The 27,735-nt window shown below is 37.6% G+C and overlaps 1 protein-coding gene across 7 annotated transcripts in view; it reads right to left on the bottom strand.

Annotated features, from left to right (window-relative positions):
* Positions 1-3,997: 3,997 nt before the first annotated feature.
* The window catches only part of NTN4 (netrin 4), a 168,985-nt gene continuing 145,247 nt past the window's right edge, over positions 3,998-27,735 (bottom strand). For 5 of the 7 annotated variants that reach the window (XM_043881307.1, XM_043881306.1, XM_043881308.1 and 2 more), the window contains 5 exons: positions 19,607-19,820; positions 19,133-19,248; positions 12,307-12,375; positions 10,703-10,873; positions 3,998-5,439 (listed from right to left, as the gene is read on the bottom strand). In XM_043881307.1, coding sequence (XP_043737242.1) covers positions 5,297-5,439; positions 10,703-10,873; positions 12,307-12,375; positions 19,133-19,248; positions 19,607-19,820 — 713 coding nt within the window. In that variant the 3' untranslated portion in view covers positions 3,998-5,296. The remainder of the gene's footprint in view (positions 5,440-10,702; positions 10,874-12,306; positions 12,376-19,132; positions 19,249-19,606; positions 19,821-27,735) is intronic. The other 2 variants (XM_043881302.1, XM_043881303.1) reach the window with 2 other exon arrangements.

Genomic DNA, 27,735 nt, shown 5'->3' with positions numbered 1-27,735 from the left:
CTTTCCTTTTTTTCTCTTGTATCTTTACCCCTTGTTCTTACCTTTTGCTCTCTCTCCTTGGTCACATAGTGCCTACATTCTTTATTTTCTTCTGTTTCCTTGTCTCTCTGGTGTAATTCCTTCTCATTCATCTTGCAAGCAGAATTGCTTACATAGCAAAATTTAAAGCCAAGAGAACTGATTGAAATTCTGTTAAACTGCATAGTAACTTATTCAGGGTCATTACTGATAAATGCAAAAGTGGACCTTATACCTAAATAGATCTCAGAAAATCAAACCAAGAGGAAAAGAGCAAAGATAAAAATGGACTCATTGTTTCATCTTAGTGTAAACTATGGTAAACAGTTTTATGCTAATGGCAATGTAATAATGAGAAAGAAAATTACGTAGTCACAGAATAATGGGATACATTATAATTTGGAGGGTAGAGAAGGAAAACTGGGAGAAATGCTGAACTTTAGTGCTCTTCCTTCAACTGCAATCCAAAAGAAACAGCATGTGGAATCTAAAATATCACACAAATGACCTTATCTACAGAACAGAAACACTCACAGACATAGAAAGCAGACTTGTGGTTGCCAAGGAGGGTGGAGTGAGGAAGGGTCAGAGCTGAAGTCTGGGGACTAGCAGATGAAAACTATCATATATAGAATGGATAACAACAAAGTTCTATTGTATTGCCACAGGGAACTATATTCAGCATCCTGTAATAAATCATAATGAAAAAGAATATGAAAAATATATATTAATATATATATAGCTGAGTCACTTTGCTATACATCAGAAACTGACACAACCTTGTAAATCAACTATACTTCAATAAATAAATAAAAGAACCAGCCAATGAAAAAAATGGTGCTGTTGGCATCATCTCACATGAATTCCTCTCTGAATACTAGGATCCCATTTTAGTGGTTGAAATATGAACTCTGGCAGCTAGAATGCTTGGGTTCAAACCCAGGCTCCACAATTATTGGCTGAGTGTCCTTGGACAATTTAGTCTCACTGTGCCTCAGTTTCCTTGTCTGGGAACGGAGATAATAATAGCATGTCCTTTAAGGGTGCTTAGGAGGGTCAAATGAGAATAACATGTGTAAAGCACTGAGAGAAGTGCCTTCTTTGTAGCAAACTCTTAAGTACTGATTGCTATTGATGTATTATCTTTCTTACTGTTCATTCACCAAGTCTGAAATCCTCCGTGGTGTCCTGGGTGAGGAGGAAGTGTCCAGGGAGTTTCTGGACAGACCGTTTTGCTCGCTCACATTGTGAAAATTTGCTGACAGTGGTTATTTTTCTTTCTGGTAAGCAAGGTTCCTTGCCTGGCTGCCATTCCCCTTTATTCAGATAAATGCACTATGATTTGCTCATCCCCAATAAACCTTGGATAGTTTTAGATTTATAAATTAACTCGTTATTTAATGATCACACTTTGGAACACAATCACCCATCTGTGACCACATATTAAAAAACTAGAGGTGTATTCAGTATTTACTAAAACTCTCTCTTAACAGAACATGCATCTTAATTCTGGAAATATCTATTTGGCCCAGTGCATATTTCTTTCTCTCTCGTAACTAATACTGCTTTTTTGTCTTTCAGCATATATAAACAGGCTAATAATAAAGCTGAAAATTTGTCATTTAAAATATTGTAGGTCTCAAACACAGTCAGTAATGTTCAAAAAGTAGAGAAACGTTTAAATCTCTTTGGCAGAAGTGTAGGAAAGCAGGAACAAGGGCATCATTTTTCAGAAAGTATTCTCAGACAAATCATTCTCTGAGAGATTAAAAAAAAATCAGTCATGCAAGGCACACCCCTTTGCTTCTATTCCATTTTTATCATGGCAATCTCCCCTACAAAATTGAGGTTGTTCGTAAATATTTTCCTTCCAAACTGTGGGAAATAAATCATGAGTAACTTTGGATCTTTGATAAAGTTAGGTTAGGGGACTGCTTATCATTGAAACAATGAACACAAAGGCAATTCAGTCCTGGGGCCTCTGACAAAACTCTCAACAGCTGAGGCACTGCTCACGCTCCTTGTTCTCAAGCATTCCAGGGGAGTGGCAATGGGACAGCCAGCACAAGGAATTTTCAAGGTTCTTTTTCCCACCCTTCAGAGTTGATAAGTCTCTACTCATTTAGAAAAGGATTTGTTCTGCAAGAACCCTAAGTATCCCAAAGAACTATATTTACCCGTAACAGGCCTTGCTCTCTGTTTAATCTAGCCAGATGGACACTGCTTTTTGGACTCACAGTCATATCCCTACAGATTTGACCTCATTTAGCAGACACTATTAAAAGATTATCCTATGATTGAGAATTTCCATTGCATCAAATACTAAATATTAGTAACATTCCTCTATGGGGAAAGTGATGTAATAAAGGGCATAGACTGAGTTGACCTCAGACAAATTGTACAGATAGGTATGTGGAGATTATGCAACTAATCTACTGGCCAATAAAGCCCAGCGGTTCAGGGAGCAGAGACTTTCCCACCAGCTCTCGAAGGAAGCGTTCATGTTCATCTGCAGCCACAGATGGAAGCTGTATGTGATTCTGTTGCCTTGGTACCGTGATGGTTATTTTGAAAGATGCCAAGGGTGAGAAAGTATACAGAAGTGTGGCAGAATGATGGAATGGTGGGATGGGAGTGGGGTCATGAGGCGGCTTCCCCACATTTCATTTTGCTATTTACTTTTACAAATGGGGAACATGAGGTTTCTTGCCCCCCACCTCCGCCCCACCTTTGGAAGCCAACAATGCTCATAGGAAATTAAAACTGCAGTGAAGGGGCTACAAACAATATGAAAATCAAGCCATTAAGAAATGACTATAACAGGGGCCTATTTTTTAGCATGTTCCCAGAAAAGGTGTTGAAAGAGTACCTAGTGAAGATTCTAATCATAAGGACTGGATTCTGATCAAAGACATGTTTTACAAGTTGCTTGTAAATGGAAAGCCATATAGGGGGGCCCAGCAATGTGGTAAACTAGCTAAATTAAATTTTTGCTATGATTTTGCTTGAACATACTTTAAAAACAATTGATTAAATCTTAATTATTTAAAAAATAAGTTACAAAACCAGTACGTAATCAAGAAAAGAAAGTCAAGCAATGCAGACATATGCAAAATAAAAGGTGAAAGTCTCCCTCCTTCTTTCCCCTGCAGGGGCAACTACTACTATTATATAATCTGTCAGACCTTTTGAAACACTGTATATTTATAAATGTGTTTTAGGGGTGGGAGCTAATACTGTACGTATTGTTCTGTTATTTTCTTTTACTGAATAATATATTATTAGCATCTTTGTACTCTTTAAAAATAGACATTATTTATATTCTTCTTTTCAATGGTTTATTTTATGTAAAGTGAAATGGAAATGAAGGCAACCTGGCAATTCTGAAACTTAAGAAAATCATACACTTGGTATATTTAAAATATTTTTCTTGATACAATGTACTTACCACTATGTTTTGTAAGTTGCTTGTAAATTATACCTAGTAGGTAGATAGCAATCCATCTACCAGGATAAGATAGGAATAGGGAAGAAACTGAGACCTATGCTACAGGTTATAAAAGCTGATTTCCTAAGAGTATGTATAGTATACTTCCAGTTCTATGAAAGGTATTTATATGCATAGAACGCAGTCTAGCAGCGTCTACACTGAAATGCTAATAGTTGTTATCACAGGATTGTTGGAGTAGAGCCATATTTTTCTCTCATTATGGTTTTCTGTATTTTCAACAATGAAATTTTATTGCTTTTTAAAATTAGTTAAAAAGTAAATGTAATATAAAAATGCAATGCATCTGATGAAAAAAAGCTCCCATTCAACAGCTACAAAAAGTAAATCCTTCTGAATTAGCTTCCACTCCATTCCCAAACCCCACGATATTTGATTTTCTTAATTTAAGGGATTAGAGTTGAGCTCCTAGATTGAGAAAAAGCAATCTTTAGTATCAGTGAAAGAGTTGATCAGAAAATGCAGCAAAAATAAGGAGATCATATTCCTTTATTACATATATGAAGTATAAAAAACTTACCAGAGCAATATATATATATTTTTTGCTAGTCCACAGGACCTCAGGAAAAAAATATGTTCTGTATGTGAAGTTAATCTTATGGCACTGTGGTTCATGTTTTCTATATTCAAGTACAGAAGAAATGGTATGTATAGTGGTATGATGGATACAGAAGATGAATAATAATGAAAAACTGTAATTTGGTGAACTATCACATACATTGCATCCAAAAAGGAGTGAATAGAATGACCATATACTGTTAATAAAGACAAGGAGGAAACTGTCTCAATATTCAGATTTAAATACTAAACACAAAAAACAAATTCTGTGTCTACAATAATCTTTGAAGTGTATACAAGTGCATTGCAAATAAATGGGTTTTTTAAAATTTAAAGTTCATTTCCTCTTTATCCAAGCATTTTCTATACTTAGGACTCCGTTCTCTTAATTTAGAATCTCTTCTTGTTTAGTTTTTTTATTTTTCAAAGTTTCATCATGGCTGGTATCTGTGGAATCTAACCTCTAGCCCAAAGCTGAGACTTCATGCAAACATATTCTCCTTTCAGGTTGCATCTTCACATAGTCTCTCTAAGTGTTCAAGGTTAAAGAGTACAGCTTCCTGTACGTGGCCACTTTTCCCACACGCAGTGGCAGTGCTTCTGTTTCTGCAGGTTTTCTTCCACGCCTTTTTCTCTTTTTTTTTCTGTCAACACCAGTCTCCAAACTTTCAGAACACAAGTGGTAGGTAGTAAAGTGCTTTATACAATGAAGTACTATATACATGTGGAGAGGATCCATTTAACACCCCACAGACCAAAGTTCACACACATCACGCAAGAGAAGGCTCTTTTTAAGAGATACCTTTTCTGATAGTAGGGTTGGGAGTTCCTTAAAATCTCATTAATTACTTCAAGTAGCACAAATGTAAGTAATATATCTGAAGATGGGAAGAACCCTTGTTAGGTGCACTGGCCTTAACAGGTTACTGCTAAATATCATATTGCTATTGAAATGTCCTTAGTAGTTATGAATGTCAGAATCAGTCTCATAGAAAGTAGGTATCAGTATTAGGATTTTTCATTCTTCTTTATGAAACAAACTGCATTTAAACATGGGCCCCAAAGAGATACATTAGATAAGTAAGGTCCATGCATTGGAACATTTCTATATATTTTGGCACTTAAAAAAATTTCCAGTTTCATTTTTGAGGTCTCCTTTCCATTAAGTTTGTCTTTTGTATGTAGAGACGTGCCACTAAGTGCTACACACCTTTACTGTTGCTTGCACTCTCTTTTCAAAATATCCATGACTTTTCTTCCAAGAGATGGTTTCCAGTGCTGGACAAAACTTTTCATATTCACGACTAGTTTGCCTGTTCTTACATCCTCGTGTCCTGCTACAAGGTACTCCAAACCTAAAAGAGAACAATATTAGGGGCTATGTAGTATCATAATTTATTGAAGGGAGAGATATGACTTTAGCAGTTTTATATATACATGGTTCAAGGTTTTATCAATTCACGGTTGAAATAGGGAGTCACAGGCAATAATTTGGTAAATATTTTTTGTGTGCTAAATGCTTTAAATGTATTATCTTATTTAACCTTAAAAATAACCCTTTGAAGTAGGTATCACTTTTCTTCTTTCCTTGTTTTACAAATGAGGACACTGAGGCTTGGCAAGATTAAGAAACAGTGTTTCCCAGTAAGTAGTAGCTCTTTGACTCAAGCTCAGCCCTGTGTGATGGTAGACATTTTACTCTTTGCTATACACCACAGTCCATAGTGAAGAAGTGAGGATTCTGTGGGTACTTAACATGCTGCTATAAACCAATAGTTCTTGGAGACTCACTATAGATGGTAGTATATGTGAAGGAGGATTTTATAAAACTGAAACAACGATTTGGGAGCACATATTGAAAGAACGAGACGCGCTGGTGGCTCAGCAGTAAGGAATCCACCTGCAATGCAAGAGATGCTGCAGACGTGGGTTCAATCCCTGGGTTGGGAAGGTTCCCTGGAGAAGGAAATGGCAACCCATTCCAGTATTCCTGCCTGGGAAATCTCATGGACAGAGAGGAGCCTGGCAGGGTACAGTCCATGGGATCACAGAGTCAGACACAACTAAGCAACTGAACAACAACATTGGAAGAGAAGCATGGATTATACAAAACAGCACATATCTCCTAGATAAAGTGTTTTTGGAATATAGAATGTTTGTTTGACATACTTTTAAAAAATGATGAGACTTGACAAGACCTACTGCTGATTTTATAATTCAAAATTCTTTTCAGGCTTCAAGTAAAATTTTTTGACTAACAAATACAAAAAACCAAAAGGACAATCTCATTATCTATACATTAATAAATAGAAATATGATAATCTCCCTCAGTAGATGTCTTTAGTAATATCAATATTGGTATTTTGAAACAGTTTTCTGTAACATTATAGGGTAGAACAAATAAGTAATTACATTCATAGAATAAAACTGTCCAATATAAGATAAAGAGACATATACTTTAAAACTCAAGGGAAAACACAAGATACTAAAATTCAATTGGAAATATCCATTTAAGCTCCTGATTGTATATATAGTCTGTTCATTCACTGAAGTGAAAGTAAAAGTGCTGGCCTCTCAGTCCTGTCCGACTCTTAGCGACCCCATGCACTATAGCCCACCAGGCTCCTTCGTCCATGAATTCTTCAAGTAAGAATGCTGTAGTGGGTTGCCATTTTCTTCTCCAGGGGATATTCCCAACCCGGGGATCAGACTCAGGTCTCCTGCATTGCAGGAAGATTCTTTACAGTCTGAGCCACCAGGGAAGCCCCATTTCATTCTCTGAAATGGTTTTAAAAAACATCATTCTAACGGTAAGAATTACCTATTACAAACATAATGTGGTCTCTAATAACAAGTATCACTAAAAACAACACAAAACAAAGCTTCTCAAAGAAATGTTTTTTCTAGTTCCAAGGCAGAAAGATACAGGTACACATGGGACTTATGCTAAAAAGGCTCGTGGGCATCAATTTTAAAAGGGCACAGTAAAGGAGTCAGTAAAGGAGGGTTATAACCTGTCAAAGTTATGATAATCTGAGCCCCAAGAGCATAGTCATTGTGTGTTAACATACTGAATCAACAAAAATCCGTAATTCCAAAGTGATACTCAAAAAAGAGAAATCCAGAGAGAAATTAACTTGCCATCTTGAGACAGTTGTTAAAACCATTCCTTACTTTGGAAAATGGCGATTAAAGGAAAGAATTTAGCCTTTATCCTGCTTTTATAATAGGAACTATATTTCATGGTAACCTACTAGCCCACCATGGGAGAGGAAGTCCTCTTACAGAATAATGTCATGTAATAAATGAACGGAATTAGACAAAATTAGAAAAAGCATTTCTCAAACTTGAATTACATTATTCATCCAAGAAGGGACTGTCAATTGTGTGACAAAATCATTAACTGAATAGTTGATGGGGAACTGGATGTTTGCACAGTGACTAAACAACTCAAATTCATTGTTTCCTAGTCTCAAAAGGGAAAACAAAACTCCCCAATGGAGAGATCAGACTGTTCAGTTTGAGCAACCCAGAAGTTTAGACCGCAATGGTGGGTCATCCAGGTACTATGTATCCTGTGATGTGATTTAACATGAAACAACACAACAATATCTATAACAAGTGCTAGCCAAAATGCTTATCTTGAGTCTATCAAGATAGACTGTAGAGATTACAAGAAAAATAGGAAGTAGAGAGACAAGCTAAATGACACTACAAAGAACCAACCAAATACAGAAGGCAGGATAATCTACAGAACACCTGGCCCAGTTTTTTCAACAATAATTTCTAAAGCACTATAAAGAAACTCATCATAAATCAAAGATATTTGAGGGACTTAAAAACTAGATACAATTTGTGATTCTGGATAGAGTACTGGCAAGGACAAGCCCTAAAGAATATTTTGGGATCAGTTGGGAAATTGGAATATGATCTCAGTATTAGAGTATATAAAAATAAACTAAAATTTAAGGTAAAGATCGTTAACTGAATAAAGTAGGTTGCAGAATGAAGTGTATATTATGACTTCATTTTGGTTAGAAATATAATATATACATATATAGAGAAATATCTGGAAGGATTCACAGTAGGATGTTAACAGAGATGATCTTTGGAGGACAGAAGTGTAAAATTTAAAAATTTCCCCTAAATTTCTATAATGTACATGTGTTGCTTCTATAATAAGAAAAAGGTTATTTAAATTATTAAAAGAAATCAAGATTATTAAAAGAAATTAAGTCTAGGACTTAAAAGCTTTAAGTCCTAAACTTAAAAATAGCTATGATGATATTTTCAAAAAAAAAAAAGAGAGACAAAAGAAAAAGGAAAATAATGACATAGGTTTCAAACACCAGAGAGCAGAAATGTAAGGTGGATTATAAGGTATTTAAATTCCTTAAAGGGTAACCTTAGCTTCTTCAAGAAAAAGAATCCCAGTATTTAATTGACAGACTAGTTGAAACATAATGGTTGTGATTTTTTTTTAATCATACTTAAATAATAAAATCCTCTTTAAAAATACAATAAATAATTTTTAGGAAACTTTCAGTGTTAAGTCTAGTATTTAGATGAATTTACTTTGAAAGTATAAATGAAACAAATATTATAAGAGTTTGCCGTTATGTAAAAGTATAAATATAAATTAAACTATGAAAATGATTTTGAATAAATCTGTAAATTATGGAACAGCATCATACCAAAAGCATGAAAAACAACTTTATCTGTTGTATCACTTATTAGCATTTACATTTAATTTTGATATCTCTTTTCTTTTGACATCTACCTTGCTACAAGTTTGAGGGCATAAAGTTTACTTTGTATCCACAGAAAAAGAAAATATAATATTTTGGTGCTAGTCTTGACATTCTAAAATATTCAATAGATGAATGAGTAAATATATGTATGAAAGTAGGAGTGAGTGAACTTTTAGGGATGCCAACTAGATTACTCCTTTTTTCCAAAGTAGCAAAGGAAACAAGTTGGCGTGTAAGGTTTCAGAGTTTTCTTATCAGCTTTCTTTGGCCTCAGCTATTAAACTTGTAAAAATGGAAAAACAAAGTGAAAGAGTGTCTGGTTTTGCTTTGGCAAAGTCTTTTCATCAAAGTGCATAAACATGTTTTCAAGAATTCTTTGAATAATTGTGCTTATGTTTTCTATTGTGATGAACTCAGTTGATTCTTTCACTCTGTTTGGCAGAAACCTGATGAGGAAGTATAGTTCACTTCCTGGAGGGTGGCTCAGATGGTCAAAGCTTTTGTTTTTAATGTCTTACTAAAAAAACGGGGTGGGTTTATTAGTTTTTTTTCTTTTGCCAGTTTAGTTGAAAGTGCTTATAGTAAGAGCCCCTATGCAGAGATCATTGGGAAATAGAACTTAATGACTCAGTCTCCAGTATTCAAAATCTAAGATTCTGATTAGTTCATTTGTTCTTTGGAAACATATTTATATTAAAATGTCTTTTAAATTTTCCTTATTAAAATTTAGATTAATTCAAATAAAATATGAAGAGCTATAAAAAGAGTGTGAGATGTTACTCAACAAAGTCAAGAGTTATATCACTGTTTAGATTGGGGGATATTTTATTGATAGTTTTTCTCTCTCTCTCACTCAGTTATCTGTTTCTCTCAAATTTATTAACCAAAGACCATAAATGACTTCTTAACGTAACTGTGCTTTCCTGGACTTAACTTTGAAAAGAATTAGATCCAGAACACAAATTATGTACCTGTTTCAGCAGTTTCACTAAGATACAAATGGCAACTTTGTAAACAGGGAAGTACAGAAGATTTAGAAAATATATTATTTGTTTTGCTAGAATTCATTATTTGTGTACTGCAGTACTATTATCTGGGAAATAATGGTAGATCCTGGAGACAGTATGGTCAAAAATCTAAATCCCATCCTCAAATTTAATGAGAGAAACAGAGAAATAAGCAGGTTATGACACAATGTGAAGAGTGTGCTTATAAGGTAAACAGATCAGGATCCCTTGCTTACTTGCTTGCCTCTGCGTCTGCCATATTATTTTAAGGTGTAAATTTCCCTCCATTCCAAGTTTCTCTAAGATTCTGTAGTTTTGCTGCTGTTTATTTCTACTGTTCTTGATTTGAAACCAGAATGATCATTTAATGAAAAAGAAGATGATGAAAACTTGGGAGTTGTTTTCTATCCAGAAGAAACAGATGCTTCCCATGCAATAGTAAAAATGAATTCAATATTATTTGCACAGATGGAATTTTGCCTTTGAATTTCCTTTGGGAGCAAGTTCTAACCAGGGCACTGTAATAGGACCTAGCCTTCCAGTACAGTATTAGTGGCAGAGGAATTCATGAAAATGTTTTCTTTGCTACTGCCATTGGAACCAATCTGAGACTTCTCTTCAAGACAGAAAATATTAAATTGCTGGATTTAAAATATTTTACTTTTATAGAGCATGTGAAAGAGAAAAAAATTTTTGATACCAGTTCAAAGAATTCCATTTGGACTTTCCCCAGAATTCAGATGGTGAAAAGGAGAGATGCTCTTGCCGAGTTTATTTAGCTTGTGATTCAGAGAATGTAAGACAAGCAGCAAGTCAGCAGAGACAAGGTAGGGATCCAGCTAGTAACGTCTAATGCTCACCAGGATTGAGGATTGGACAAGTGCAGCCTCTGTTAGTCCAGGATTCTGGATACAGTGTTCGCTTTCCTCGTAAAATTTTCAGTTTGGTGGATTTTAAGACTTTTTTAATCTTCACGTTGACCTCAGCATGAGATCCTTTATCATGAGCCGATAAGATCTTTATTTTTAGCACTGTAGGAACACAATTCCAAAAGTCAAAATGAATAGAATTTCATACTACCCTTTGAACTTTGAACAACTTAGATGCACAAAAAAGATGCACAGGAAGTAGAACTGTTATCCTGGCTTTTATTTAGATTCTGACTATATTATACTCTATGGTTGGCTTTGTGTAATGTTATGACAAAGAGCAAAATGTTATTGCCAGGACATATTTTACATAGTCTAAAGAGATTAAATATTACTGGTTACTTAATTTTCCTCCCTGGTGTAAAATTCAAGCTGACTGGGATTAGGAAGCTATCCTGGGTGATGGTAGAGCTCCAGTTTCATGATTCTATTATGCTCTTCCACTTATGAAATGGATGTGGATGGGGATTATGTATATTTTGGGCTATATAAGTTATGGAATTATAAAAGACTCAGACACTAGTCAATGATATGTCAGCAAGATAAGGCATCTTTAATATACGGAAAGTGAAAGTGTTAGTTGCTCAGTCATGTACAATTCTTTGCAATCTCCCATGGACTGTAGAGACTGTAGCCCACCAGGCTCCTTTGTGCATGGAATTCTCCAGGCAAGAATACTGGAGCAGGTTGCCATTTCCCCCCGAGGTTGAACCAGTGTCTCCGGCATAGTGGGTCAATTCTTTACCATCTGAGCTACCTATACTTATTTAATAAGAATAAAGCCATTTAGAATTTAAAGATAGTAACAGTCTTTACTTAAGGCAATGACATTTTCCTTTGTCCATACACTTTATTTTTAGGGTATTTGAAAGACAGAGATGGCAGGGAAGAGAGTCAGGCAGAGAGGTAGTCTCAATGCCTTTCCAGTATATTTCTCCTTCCCTCCTACCACTTACTGAGCATCTAGTATGTGCAAGGAAATGTGTTGTGTGGTTTTCAAAAATCTCATTTCATGGGGAAGATGGCATCATCCCTGTTTTACAGATGAAGAAGTTTGGAGATGTTAAGTTACCCACCCAATAAACCAGAAATAAAACCCACGTAGGTCTGAATCCAAAGCCTGAGCTTTTAATCACTGTGAATACACTGCTTTAAACTGATTTCTGCTTAGTAGTACTACTGGCCAAGGAATCACTGAAGTGGCTAGAGACCTTCCTTTTCGATTACTAAAACAAGAATCATTCATGGGAAAGGATTACATGTCAAGATTTTGTTGTTGTTGTCTGCCTCTTTTCCACAAAGTAGGATAACCTTGCTTTTGCTCTAAAAGCGTCCTACTCTCACTAAGACATTCAAAACCATCTCTCTTAGGAAAATCTAGGTCAAGACTAGAATACTGTATTTACTACTGTTATATTAGACTAATGCTTTGATTTATTGAGAATGTCATAAACCAAGCCACTCATTTCCTTCAACACTTTTTGTACAGGTAGTTTGAATAGATCCTTGGAAGCACTCATGGACTTCAGACTCACCATATGAGTATTTCATTCCACAGAATGCCTTGGAGTTTCCTAACACCTGTTCCTTACATTCACATTTACCTGAAGAAAGTAAATAAACATGGTGTTGGTAATTTGGAAACAAAGTAAAAAAAAAAAAAATCAGCAAGTAAATCTAAGTGGCATAACCTTTTAAGACTTAAGTGATCCATACAATATAATCCATAAGAAACCATGAAAAGTCTCTCAAAAGAAAACTATTTTAATTGAATTAGTTATCATCCAATAAAGTATTGACCTAAGAGAAATACAGAAATGTAGAAACAATGATATATTTTAATACTTGTAACTGATGTAGGTAGATACAGAGATGTGGGAAACATTGACATATTGGCTCTAGCTAAATTTCTTGAGAAATCAGAGCACAAGATTTGCAAGCTGAAAATCACAGTGGGATTAAATAGTGGGAAAGATAAATCAAAGGTGCTTAAAATGAGCTGTTGTGATTTGTTCAATAATATTGCTTGTCATTTAAACAAAGCAGAGGATTGCTCATGCAGAAATTGTAACAACCTGAGTGGATACTTCATGGCCTTTGATGATTCTACCAAAGAAGGAGAGTATGATAACTACCATGTTAATTGAACTCCAAATGCTAAATGACCTCCAAAACCTATTTGAACTCCAAATGGCATATCTTTTTTAAAAAATTATTTATTTAGTTATTTGGCTGTACTGGGTCTTTTTCACAGTTGGCTTAAATCTCAACATTCAGAAAACTAATATCATGGCATCTGGTCCCATCACTTCATGGCAAATAGATGGGAAAACAATCGAAACAGTGACAGACTATTTTTGAGGGCTCCAAAATCACTGCAGATGGTGACTGCAGCCATGAAATTAAAAGACGCTTGCTCCTTGGGAGAAAAGCTATGACCAACCTAGAGAGCATATTAAAAAGCAGAGACATGACTTTGCCAACAAAGGTCCATCTACTCAAAGCTATGGTTTTTCCAGTAGTCATGTATGGATGTGAGAGATGGACTATAAAGAAAGCTGACCGCCAAAGAATGGATGCTTTTGAACTGTGGTGTTGGAGAAGACTTTTCAGAGTCCCTTGGACTTCAAGGAGATCCAACCAGTCCATCTTTAAGGAAATCAGTCCTGAATATTCATTGGAAGGACTGATGCTAAAGCTGAAATTCCAATACTTTGGCCACCTGATGCAAAGAACTGACTCGTGTGAAAAACCCTGATGCTGGGAAAGATTGAAGGCAGGAGGAGAAGCGAACGCCAGAGGATGAGATGGTTGGATGGCATCACCGACTCAATGGACATGAGTTTGAGTACTCTGGGAGTTGGAGATGGACAGGGAGGCCTGGCGAGCTGCAGTCCATGGGGTCGCAAAAAGTCAGACACAACTGAGCGACTGAACTGAACTGGGTTTAGTTGCAACACGTAGGATCTTTGCTGGGGCATGTGGGATCTTTCAGTTACGGCATGTGAACTCTTAGTTGTGGCATGTGGGACCTAGTTCCCTGACCAGGGATCAAGCCTGGGCCCACGCATTGGGAGCACAGAACCTTAGCCACCGGACCGCCAGGGACGTGCCCTCCCCCCCACCAACGGCACATCTTATTCCTCAGTGTAATGCTCCTTCAGCCACAAGGACATGAGGGGGGAGGGACAACACAGGGGTAGGGAGCGGGAGGTGCAACCTGCTGAGTGAGAGGCTCAAGGGTGTATTGTACAATGTGGGGAACAGAGGGAATATTCTGCAGTAACTGTGAATGGAAAGTAACCTTTAAAAATTGTATGAAAATAAAACAGGGGAAGAAAGAAAAAAAATTTTTTAAGAACTTGAATAGGTCTGTCATTTGAAAACCTTTTCTTGGCTGCTTTCCAATACTCCCTTTTCATATGCTAAGAAATCAGACATTAAAATTTGAATAAATCTTTCTTGATTAGGCCCCAGGCCAGATGTGTTTTCTTAAAAGAAATCTGGAAGAGGAGGAAAACCTATTTAGTTATACTGGGTTGTTAGAATGTTTCAAAATAGAAGTATTATTTATAGTTCTGTTGTACTAGTTAAAGCCAGTTAGTGACATTTTCATCTGATGTTCTCCATCTCACAAGACATGGTAGAAATTAAGAGTATCTTCATGTAGTGCATTATATTCCTAGTATGGAAACATGGCAGATAAATAGGTAAGCAAAGCTGGAGAATTTGAAAAACCATTAGAAAAATAGAAGAAATCTTTCAAAAGCAATTGTTCAAACATAAAATTCAGACTAAGTAGCATTAAGGCACAAAATTAATGGGAAAGATTTTTCCTTTTCAAATGCTAAAAAGATAGATACAACTTCATATTATCTAATCTTTCCTACCTTCTGTCCTGTTGTAAATTAAAGCGACACCAATTAAGAAAATGATCTTAAGATTGTTAAGTGAAAAGAAATCATGATACAAAATTGCTGATATTGAGTGTTCTTGATTCTTGAAAGGCCCATAATTCTCTATGAGAATACATTAAAACTGTGGTTTCTTAACTCTGCTCCAGCCACACTTGCCTCCTTGCTGTTTCTTAAACAAGCCAGGCCTAGGCTTCCCAGGCGGTGCTAGTGGTAAAGAACTGCCCGCGAACGCAGGAGACCTAAGAGACTTGGGTTTGGCCCCTGAGTTGGGAAGATCCCCTGGAGGAGGGCATGGCCCTCCAGCATTCTTCCCTGGAGAAATCCCACCGACAGAGGAGCCTGGTGGGCTAAATAAAGTCTCTAGGGCTGCAAAGAGTCAGACACTGCAGCGACTGAGCTGGCACGCAGACAGTCTCAGCCCAGGGCTGCTGAGCTTGCTTTACCTCCTGCCTAAAGGCTTTCCTCTTGTATCTGTATAGCTCACTCCCTCACCTTTGTCAGGTTTTTTTTCCCCTCAAAAGTCCTTTCATAGGACTTTTCTGACCCTCCTATTTAGAAGTATGTCCCTCTCAAGTCCTTCTTTTCCTCCATCCCTGCTTTATTTCTCTATGATACTAAACATCATTAAATATTCCATTTATTTATTAGCTACCTTCCTCTGCATGAATGTAACCTCCTTAGAGACTGAGGTTTTTGTCTGTTCAATTACTCTATTTGCAGCACTGGCACATAGCATAGGCTACTCAATAAATATCTGCTAAAAGAATGAGTTTATAAAGAACACTTACAAATTAGTAAGAAAATTACAAACAGGAAATTCACAGAAGAAGAAACCTGAATGTCCCAGAAGTCATGAAAAATTACTAATCAGGAAAATGCAATTAAAATGGCAAGCTCCCATTTCACACCCTTCAGATTGGCAAAAATGTAGAGGTTTGATAACATTAATTTTAGAAGTCCAATAAATATTAACTGAGTTAAACTGCCTGAGTGAATGAGTTATGATTGTGCTTGGCCCCTTGTATATGCTGTATAGATATTTGTGAAATACATACAAAGTATTAGTGAGGATGAACAACAGAATGTCATTTTTGCTGGTGGAATGCAAATGGATACAACCACTTGAGAGAGCTATTTGGCAGTAAATGATAAATTTTACAGTAAGCACTCTTGCGACCCAACAAAATTCCAGTTGAGCTATTTCAAATCCTAAAAGATGATGCTGTGAAAGTGCTGCACTCAATACGCCAGCAAATCTGTAAAACTCAGCAGTGGCCACAGGACTGGAAAAGGTCAATTTTCATTCCAATCCCAAAGAAAGGTAATGCCAAAGAATGCTCAAACTACCGCACAATTGCACTCATCTCACACACTAGTAAAGTAATGCTCAAAATTCTCCAAGCCAGGCTTCAACAGTACATGAAATGTGAACTTCCAGATGTTCAAGCTGGTTTTAGAAAAGGCAGAGGAACCAGAGATCAAACTGCCAACATCTGCTGGATCAGCAAAAAAGCTAAAGAGTTCCAGAAAAACATCGATTTCTGCTTTATTGACTATACCAAAGCCTTTGACTGTGTGGATCACAACAAACTGTGGAAAATTCTTAAAGAAATGGGAATACCAGACCACCTGACCTGTCTCTTGAGAAATCTGTATGCAGGTCAGGAAGCAACAGTTAGAACTGGACATGGAACAACAGACTGGTTCCAAATCGGGAAAGGAGTACATCAAGGCTGTATATTGTCACCCTGCTATTTAATTTCTATGCAGAGTACATCATGAGAAACGCTGGGCTGGATGAGACACAAGCTGGAATCAAGACTGACAGGAGAAATATCACTAACCTCAGATATGCAGATGACACCACCCTTATGGCAGAAAGTGAAGAAGAACTAAAAAGCCTCTTGATGAAAGTGAAAGAGGAGAGTGAAAAAGCTGGCTTAAAACTCAACATTCAGAACACTAAGATCATGGTATCTGGTCCCATCACTTCATGGCAAATAGATGGGGAAACAGTGGAAACAGTGAGAGACTTAATTTTGGGGGGCTCCAAAATCACTGCAGATGGTGACTGCCGCCATGAAATTAAAAGATACTTGCTCCTTGGAAGAAAAGTTATGACCAACCTAGACAGCATATTAAAATGCAGAGACATTACTTTGCTAACAAAGATCCATCTAGTCAAGGCTATGGTTTTTCCATTAGTCATGTATGGGTGTGAGAGCTGGACCATAACGAAGGCTGAGCGTTGAAGAATGGATGCTTTTGAACTGTGGTGTTGGAGAAGACTCTTGAGAGTCCCTGGACTTCAAGGAGATCCAACCAGTCCATCCTAAAGGAAATCAGTCCTAAATACTCGTTGGAAGGACTGATGCTGAAGCTGAAATTCCAATACTTTGACCACCTAATGAGAAGAACTGACTCATTGGAAAAGACCCTGATGCTGGGAAAGATTGAAGGCAGGAGGAGAAGCGAACGACAGAGGATGAGATGGTTGGATGGCATCACCACCTCAATGGACATGAGTTTGAGTAAACTCTGGCAATTGGTGATGGACAGGGAGGCTTGGTGAGCTGCAGACCATGGGGTCACAGAGTCAGCCACGACTGAGCGACTGAACTGAATGGAACTGAACACTTGTGACCCAACAAAATGAGATTGTATCTTAGAATCTGGATCAGCAAACATTTTCTATAAGGATCAGATAATAACATTATAGAGTTTGTGAGCCACAGGGAAAAATTAAAGATTTTATGTAGGTATTTATGTAACCACTTAAAGTGCAACTGTTTAAACCTTAGAGCAGTTAGCTTTAGGCTGCAGAAAAGTATAAGGCAGGCCAGATTTGGCCTGAGGGCTGTAGTTTGCCAGCCCTTGATCTAGTGAAACTCCTTCTCAAGTACACAATGTAACATATATAGGAAAACATTCATGGTAGCACTATATGTAATAGTGGAAAATTGGAAATTAGAGATAACCTAAATGGCAAACAACGGGAGAATAAAAATGGGATAAATCTAAAAAAAAGTACACACTTAAGTAAAAATAATTTTAAGGGGTAGGTAAGTTATCATGTACATAAAATTTTAAAAATATTAAATAATATACTGATTATATACTATTTACTATATATATAGTAAAATAGTAAAAATATGAAAGTGAATGGTGAACACCAAAATTCAGGTTAGCGGTTATTCTGTGGCATAAAGAAGGCTAATTGAGTTTGTAGATTGGTACACCTAGGGCTTCAAATGTATCTGTAATATCTTATAATTTAAATGAAAATATGACTTCCCAGGTGGCACTAGTGGTAAGGAACCCACCTGCCAATGCATGAGACACAAGAGATGTGGGTTCCATCCCTGAGTCAGGAAGAACCCCTGGAGGAGGACATGGCAGCCCACTCTAGTATTCTTGCCTGGAGAATCCCTAGTGGGCTAAGTCCACAGGGTCGCAACGAGATGGACACAACTGAAGTGACTTAGCACATGAGACAATTATTGCAAAGTTAAGATTTGATAGCATTACAAGGTGTTCATATGGGTGTTCATAATTGGTGTTTGTGATGTTTAATAATAAAAATATTTTAAAACTTATTTTAAGTTTTATTTGGATGATTTGGTGATCACTTTACAGCCAAATGCTGACAAAATTTTTTGTACACATTTGCATTTTTGATAAGAGTAAGTTGGTGCTAAATAGAAACACTTGGTTTTCTATCAGAAAAGAATACAAACAGGATGAACCCAGAAACTATGTATTCACACCAATATCCCAGCATGCCCCTCAAATGACAGAGCAGATAAATATCAGAGCAAAACTGAATCAGAAGGAAGAGCAGTATAGACTTGATAAGCTCAAAGAATCATCTTTATGTAGTAAACAGTGTTTTGACTTCAGTAAAAATCATTTTTCATATTCAGTTAATGTTGTTAATATGAATTTTATTAGTTTTATTTGGCTTATATTTAGTTTATAAAATTACTTTTGTTTTAGAGTTGTAACAAAGCTATAAACATAAGGCGTTCACAGCTAGTTTTTGCTTTGTACATACTGAGTTACACTAGGTCTATAAGAATATTTTTCCTTTAAATGGATCTGTACATTTCCATCAAAACAGTATATTTTAGAGAGAAGTAAACACACCAAAGTACTAAGAATGGGATAGTGAGATTTGGGTATTTTTTTTACTTTGATATTTTGTGTTTTCCAATTTTTTACTCTAATTATATGTTATTGTACCAATAAAAAAATTTAAAAAGCTTGTTAAATACCATTAGTTATATTTAATAGTTTTATACTTATGGGGTTCACCACCTGGTTAACCTCAGAACTAAAGCATTCCCCTTATAAGATCCAAAATCTGTTCTCTGGTTTGTCATGGATCACTGCTACTCGAGACCAGACCCAGAAATATTGTCTCCAATTATACCTCAGGTCCCACCTGAATGTCGAAGTGCAGAAAATCCTTGCTCATCCTTCCACTCCCAGGTTGGCTCACTCTCATTGTGCATGGAATGGAAGTCAGGAACTTCATGATACCAGTCTATGTCTGTGCTGCTAATAAAACAGAAAATGAGGAAGAACATATTAAGCAATTTCTTAGAACTTGAATGAAATGACTATATTTATAGAGATTTAAACCTTGTCAGCTACATTCCTATCTTTTCACTTTTCAGAAATAAATAGTATCATAAAGGGCCTATTGTTAAAAAGAATAATTCATCTTGCAAAACGAACCAGACCATCTCTAGAATCTTGCAAGCACAATTTACTTGACTCTGACAAAAATTCTTTAAAGAGATGTGAAACTACATCTTTGCTCCTCCAGTGGCATGCGAGGTTTTCCAGATCCCCATCAGATCTTCAAAAGACTCTGAAAGACACAGAGATGAGAGCAAGAGCCACGCTTGTTCACCTGCTGAGGCAGTCTCCTGTATGAGGGTCGCAGCTCCCCGCACAGTCACAAGGCCGGCAGCCGTGGTCTCCGAAGCCCCAGTACCCCACCATGCACCTCTCACAGTGTGGCCCTGCCACCCCAGGCTTGCAAGGGCAGTCACCGTTGCTGGGGTCACAGAAGGTCACCGAGCTGAAAGGGAGGACAGCTGATCCAACTGGATGACAGGAACACACTACAGCAGAGAAGACACAGGGGCGGCAGTGAGTGAACCGGCTATCTGCAGAGACTGGTCCCCAGCTGTTTCCTCCCACCACACAGCACATCTCTGAGGCTCCTCCTTTACTCACTTAATGTATGCTCAGCGAGCGAAAGCTAATTAAACTGCAGCTAAGAAGAATCATCAGAAAAGCACATCTGCTGCTAAGCCACCTAACTTATCATAAAAGTAAAGGCATTAATATGAATGGCTTTTTGTCTGGGGTGATGAGGATGGATAAGCAAAGAAGACAAAGAAGAAGCAGTTAGTGAGAAAGAAAAAAAATCATGAGTGCATGGTGCTCTGGAAGCCGAAGCTTCAAGGAGGTGGGCAACATCAACTGTTAAATGCTGTAAGTGCAAGCAGATGAGGGGCAGGAATGGATCACTGCACCTCACAGCATGAAGACCACTGGTGTCCATGACAGGAACAGTTTCAGTGTAACAGTGAGTAGTGAGCCTCATTGAAGCAAACTCAGGAGAGAATAGGAGCAGAGGAATGTGAGCATGCTGTTGAGAGCTTTTCTATAAGGGCACAGAAATGGGGTGGTAGCTTAAACTGGAGATGGGAACTGGAGTGAAGGTTTCAGTTTTTGTCTGTTTTGTTTGTTTTAAGATGGGGGGAAATTACAGCATGCTTGATGTTGGTGGAAAAGATCCAGTATAAAGGGGAAAATTGATGAGTAAAAGAGAGATGGGAGAATTTTCAAAGGGATATTTGGGCATACTTGGGTAAGGATAAAAGGATGGGATTTGGTGTAGAAGAGGAGGTGTTGGCTTTGGGTAGGAGCATAATTAGTTCATAGTAATAAGGTGCAAGGCAGAGCATGTGGATACAAGTGCAGGGAAGTGGATAAATGCCATGGTGGGAGCTGGGACTTTTCTTCTGACTGCTTGTTTTCTGAATGAAATAGAAAGCTATGTCATCAGGTGAGAGAAATGATGAAGAATGGGAGTGGAAAAGTGACTGAGAGACTTAGGAAGTGAAGTATAATTGCCAGCAGCATAAAGGGCACCTTTTGAGATTAGCAGTCATGAATTCATAGTGACCGGACAAAATGATCAGTTGCTTCTTCAGTTCTGCACAACTGGGGGAGTTCAGATGTGGCACAGGAAGAAAGCTGGATTTGATTTGCTGAATGTTTGTGTCCTTCCCACTACATTTGCATCTTGAAGCCTAATCCCCACTGTGATGGTATTAAGAGGTGGGAGGCCTTTGGGAGGTTTGAATACAGTTTAGGGGAGATGAGATTGGAGCCCTTATAAGGGACAAAGAGTGCAGAGCTCTATTCCTTGTGAAGGATGTGAGGCAACAACAGAAGTTGGCAGTCTGCAACCCAGAAGAGAGCTCTCACCAGAACCGGGCCATTGCTGGCATCATATTGCACACTGAAACCTCCAGAACTGTGAGAAATAAAGGTTTCTGTTTAAGCCACCTGCCTGCCTGTCTGCTAAGTCGCTTCAGTTGTATCCAACTCTTTGCAACCCTGTGGACTGTAGCCCACCAGACTCCTCTCTCCTGAGATTCTCCAGCCAAGAATACTGGAGTGTGTTGCCATTTCCTCCTCCAGGGGATCTTCCCCACCCAGGGACTGAACAAGTGTACCCTGTGGCTCCTGCTTTGGCCGATGGATTCTTTACCACTGAGCCACATGGAAAGCCCTTAAGCAACCTAGTCTATGATATTTTGTTATAACAGCCTGTATAGGCTAAGACGGCTCCTCAGAATAGAATCTATAATCACCATTTCTGCAAGCTCTTTATATTAATCAAGAGTCCTGCTCCTCAGCCCTGTGGACAGAGGAGCCTGGTGGGCACGACTTAGCACATATGCAATAGCCGACCAACAGTGCTGTGACAGTCTCAGCTTCCTTGTTTCACGCCTTCCAGAGAGTTAACCACTCTCGCTTCTACACTGCTTCTGTTCTTTACCTGTATTTCTATTTTGTGTGTATCACAGTGCATCATTATTATTTGTTTATGTGCCTGTCTCCCTTATTACTAGACTCTGAACTCTTTGACAGAAGTGTCTTTATCTTCTTATTTTGGCTTTCTATACCCCAGAACAGAGTCCGGAATACAGTAGATGCCCAAATCAGAATTTATGGAGGTGACCTGAAGGTCATTCCAGGCTGTGGGAGTCATATGTGAAAGTGCCTGTTTGGGGAATATGAGGAGTTTAGTGTGTGTAGAGTGTCCATTTAGGGGAAAGCAGTTGGAACTGATACCATTGCTGTTGTTTAGTCTCTCAGTCATGTCTGACTCTTTGAGACTCCATGGACTGTAGCCTGCCAGGCTTCTCTGTCCATGGGATTTTTCCAGGCAAGAATACTGGAGTGGGTTGTCATTTCCTTCTCCAGGGGATCTTCCCAACTGATGAAGCAGAAGAAAAAGTGTAGAGTTAGATTTGGAGTCAGACCATGGCAGAACCTAACCTAAGAAGTTGAATTTTGTCTTAGGGGTATAAAGAATCATAGGAAGGAAACTGTTTTTTTTTTTAAAAAAAAAAAAAAGCAGAATTATGACATGGTTAGAATTTAATTTTGACAGTTACTTTGGTGACATCATAAAGAGACTACCGTAGGGAGGGACTGATGTCAGGGAAACCAAACAAATGAGAGAGAACAAGGAGCTGAACTAAGACAGCAGGTGAAGGAACAGGAGAAAAGGCTGGATGTGAAAAGCTTTTTAAATATTGAATTGATAGGATTCAGGGGCTGGATGATGAGGAAGAATACATTGTTGAGGGACAGCAGAAACTGAGGAAGATTTTAAGGTTTCTAGTTATGAAAGTGAATAGAGCAGGTTGGGGTAGGTGAATCCATGTTGGGGTGGAGATAAGGAAGAGAGGGAGAAAAATATGCGTTCAGGGTTAGACATATTGAGATGTCTGAAGAATACACTAATAAGTTATACTGTGTATGTATGTGCTTAGCTGCTCAGTCATGTCCAAATCTTTGCGACCCCATGGACTGTAGCCCACCAGGCTCCTCTGTTCATGGGTATTCTCCAGGCAAGAACACTGGAGAATTGCCATGCCCTCCTTCAGGGCATCTTCCCAACTCAGCGATTGAACTCAGGTCTCCCACATTGCAGGTGGAATCTTCACCATCTGAGCCACCAGGGAAGCCCAATAAGTTATACCAAGCAACTGGAAATAATAATCTGAAGTGTAACAGAAGGTTGGAGTCACAAATACAGTTTTGAGAACTGTCAGCAGATGGGAATTGAAACTAGGACTACTGGGTGAGATTTCCCAGAGATAGTATACAGAGTAAGAAGATAACCAAAGTGGAACACTGGTGAACACCCACATAGTCCAGGCACTGGGAGGAGCAGTAACTTGTGAAGCAGATAAGGACCAGATAGAAAAGGAGAAGGATCAAGTAGGTGTTGTTATGAAAACCAAGTGATTAACAATGTCCAACAAAGCAGAATGTGTAAGTCCCATAAGATATATAATAGGACAGTAACGCTGTCACACAGGAGGGCATCGGTGACTTGGAGGAACAGGATCTGAAGAAATGGAGGTATTAATGGTACAGTATCCTGTTTAGATCTCCTTCACTTTGTTAAGCCTATAATCATTAGGGTAGTAGTTTTCAAACCAGCAGGAATGTGAGAAGTCTGCAAAAGTTCTATACATGTCATATCTGTGAAACATACCTTTCCTTTCCTCTCTTATGCTCCCCTTGGTTGAGAACCACTAAAATAAGAACATGGAATATTGCTCTTTTTAGAAACAAAAGGTATAAATTACCTTCTTGGGACTATTCATTTATTTGCTTACTCAACCAACATGTGTTAGTTAATAATTCTAATGTTTATGAGGCATTTGTAGTTTACAAAACACAACTACCCCTTAGTCAAATATTTAAGGTCCTTCATACTATGGCCCTAGCCCACTTTTCTACTTTAACTTCTCATTACTCTCTTGCGCACAGCCCTTATTCTAATTGAATGAGATGAATTCTTGCAATTAGGCTTTATTCAAATTAAGTGGAACCCCAATCTTTCCTGCTTTTTGTACCTTTATGAGCCCCAATAGGGAAATCTTTTCTCCTACATCTATCTTTCAAAATTCTACACATCCTTTAAGATCTATTCAAGTGTCAACCCTTAAGGTTGTCTCTGGAAGGCCATGGTCAAAATGATTCAATGATTTGGAGTAGTGGAAGTGCTCATGGTAGGAACCCTATTTGCATCTTTCTTATAAAGACAGAACCTCACGGTTGAAATTCAGTGATATTCAGAAAAGACGCATCACCCTTCCCGCTGCAATCCCCTCCCACCCCACCAAGTATGAAGCCCAAAGCAGCCATTCCATTTATCCATCTAATGGGCAAGCTTACCTTAGAAATCATTCCCTATTTCAACATAGTTGAATATGATTTCATCCTTTATTTGAAAGCCCTTAGTGCTTTAAAAATAGCATTTTTTGTTATAGCTCTGCTCACTTCTACTTTGCATTTCAGACAGTCAGGTGTCTACTTTTCCCTGACCAACCAGTATGTAAATTCCTTGAAGGTGAGCATGGGTTTCACTCACTACCCCCTGAAGTCTTCAGAGACTTGAGTTCAACTCCAAGCTAAATTTTTTCTTTATGAGCCTCATGTTTCTATTTTACCAGGTTGTATTAAGAATTAAATGAGTCATATTGTATGTCCCTAGGACTTAACAGGCAACTAGCAAATAGCAGATTCTGGCTACTCAATAGAAGACTGTTTATTTGAATTAAAAGGCAGTGATGAAAAAGCTATTTATAAAGGGCAGCAGAGGGAAACACCGTAACAGACATTGCTTGAAAAGATAAGTGTGTGTGTTTGTTTAAGGCAGCGTTTATTTATCTGTTCACTTATTCAGTAGGCATTTAATGAGCACTTACTGTGTGTTAAATACTGAACAAACTCCCAGGCACCAATTTGATATTTTTGGCTTTTAAAGATATCCAGAATTTAGCAGAATAATTATTAGAAGATTAAAAAAACTTATCTAATGCAAGGAGAAAAGTAAACATTCTGCCTCTAAATCACTGAGTTTTTCAGGAGACCAACTTTATTTCAGTTCACACAGTTATGGTGATTGCTGACATTAAATCCCCTGATTTTTTTCTTTTGGTTGGGTTTTATTATGAAAACATTAGGCATTTTCTCTTGATAGCAAAGTATTTTTGATTTTTCATTTGTTTTTAATTAAATAATTTGGACAGATTATATAGTATGTAACATGAATGTGTCAAAATGCTATGTGAAGACTTTTCAATTAAATTAAATCCCATAATCCAATAGAAACATTTCATCATTTTGAGGTGACTAAACCAATAGTTACTGTATCACTCAGTTAAGTCAACTTAGTTCTTGACAGCAGACAGGGGCCCAGAAGAAAGACAAGGTAGGACTCATCTACTGTATCACATGGCATTCCACCACTACCACCACTATCTTTCACTCTTATGGAAAAACCCAATCCTTTCTAGGATTTGATCTCTCTGTACTGCCATATATTTTAAAACCTACACACATTTCAGAAATGGCCAGAGAATAATGTGATTCTACTACATGTGCTAGTGGATTTCTGTCAATGTGCCTTTGCACATAATTAAAAGATAAAAATACCATTTGGAAACTATGCAGAATTAGCACCAGGCAAAAGCCCCTGACACCTTTCAGGGCATACTTTTTCAGACTGCACACCGAGGCTCACTTTGCATACCTATCTCCTGAAGTTTCTATAGCAAGCAATATCTGTTACATACATGATCTACATTTCTTATTTTCTTCCAAAATGGAAGTATATTTTCTCCTTGTTTGGAAGGAGGAGGGAAGGTTCTTCTTAGCTGGTTCAGGTTATGATCTTCCAACATAAACAGTAAGTGCTTGGGTTGAATTTTAGAATCAATAATTTACTAATTGTTGTAAATCAATAACTTACTATTTGTTGACTCTAAAATTCAACCCAAACACTTACATTTTATGCATTCATTATGGTGAGATTCAAATTAAAACCAAGGGGGCTTTCCTGGTGGTTCAGTGGTAAAGAGTCCACCTGCCAATACCGAAGACATGTGTTTGATCACTGGTCTGGGAAGACCCCACATGCTGCAACTAAGAGTTCACACGCCACAACCAAAGATCCCATATGCCACAACTAAGACCTGGTGCAGCCAAATAAATTTTTTTAAAAATGAGAATCCAGAGTGACATAAACCCTTGACTTCAGTTTCGTCTTCTCCTTGTTAGACATAAAACCCAATAGTAGAGATTGAACTAACATCATATACTATTATACTAAACTTAATTATTAGTTTCATTATCATTTGGGGGGTATTCAGCTGTGGTAAATTGTTCTCAACAGCCAACATGGTGCTTTGAGTAGTAACCAGATATACTGGGTTGGCCAAAGTTCGTTCAGGTTTTTCTGTAACATCTTATACAAAACCCTGAATGAACTTTTTGGTCAACCCAATATTTAGAGGCTATGTGGCCTATCGATGTAGCAAATTACTACTGGAGTAATTATTAATACCACTACCTCCCAAAAGAAAATTCACCCTAGGCTGCTCTCATACAACCATATTGATAAAGCAAAATTATTTAAAAATGTCATTTTAATTCCTCATTATTGTCACAAGATTTCTTTAATAATGAAAAGAATGTATTTTAAACAATATGTTCTGTCTGGTATGTCCTGTTATAAAAAAACATGACACAGTAACACAAAACTTCCAGGACAGATGAGACAGAGGAAACGAGTACTTCACAAAAGATTTCACAAGAATTTTCCTTCAAATAATGAATTTAGATAATTGCTAAATGTTGTACAGATCTTATTTATAGATACGTATTAGTAGCATTACATCTATTTTGTAATGTATTGTCCCTCCACAGAGCATGTACAGACAAGAGTGAGGACATAAGGCCATTTTTTTCTTAGAAAAGGTAACTACAAATAGAACAACAGATGAACACTTTTTAAATAACCTTGTGTATATAGAAGGCTCTGAAACTAATATCTGTTGCGATCACAAAGACTGACGATAAATACAACTGTTAGGAAAGTACCTGTAATGTCTCAGGAAGACATTACCTACAATACAAAGACAATCTAATAGAGCTGGTAAGGGCAAAAACTTACAGTCAGACTAAGAGTTCAGATTCTGGTTATGTGGCTTACCCCTTATATAACTGTGAAATTAACCCCCTCAAGTCTCAGTCTTCTCAATCATGAAAGAAGAGTAGTAATACCTATGCTACAGAGGTGTTTCTTTGAGGATTAAATGAGATAATGTATATATGTAGCAATGTCTCAGGCATTTAGTGGCACCGTATGCTTAAATAATCAATTATTGTTATCTGCATGAAACATACTAGCTTTAAATGTCCACCATTTATTCATTTATTCGTCAAACCTTTACCAAAGAGTTATTCAGCTTTGGTGTTAACATGAACTATGCTAGGAGATGAAGATACAAAGACAAATAGAGAGCCATGTCTCTTCAGAGAGATATGCAAATAAATAATTGCTGTTGTTTAGTCACTAAGTCGTGTCCAACTTTGAGACCCGACGGACTGTAGCCCGCCAGGCTCCTCTGTCCGTGGGATTTCCCAAACAAGAATACTGGAGTGGGTTGCCAATTCCTGCTGCAGGGGATCTTCCCACATCTCCTGCACGTCTCCTGCTCCAGGGGTTCTTCCCACTGAGCCACCAGGGCAGTAAGCGTCAGAACAGAGCTGGACCAGGGGGCATGGGACACAGAGGAAAGAATAAAAACTGCCTCACTAAAGATATGAGTTTTTAAGGAAATTAATTATCTAACTGGCTTTCAAAACAGGCTGAAATTCCTTGCTTTGCACCTGGGAGGGATCGGTGGCAAACAGCTTTTTTGACTAATC

The sequence above is a fragment of the Cervus elaphus genome, chromosome 22, assembly GCF_910594005.1.
Source record: "Cervus elaphus chromosome 22, mCerEla1.1, whole genome shotgun sequence".
NCBI classification, from domain to species: domain Eukaryota; kingdom Metazoa; phylum Chordata; class Mammalia; order Artiodactyla; family Cervidae; genus Cervus; species Cervus elaphus.
The sequence above is the reverse complement of the archived record's forward strand: the minus strand, read 5'-3'. Positions and strand labels throughout refer to the sequence as shown.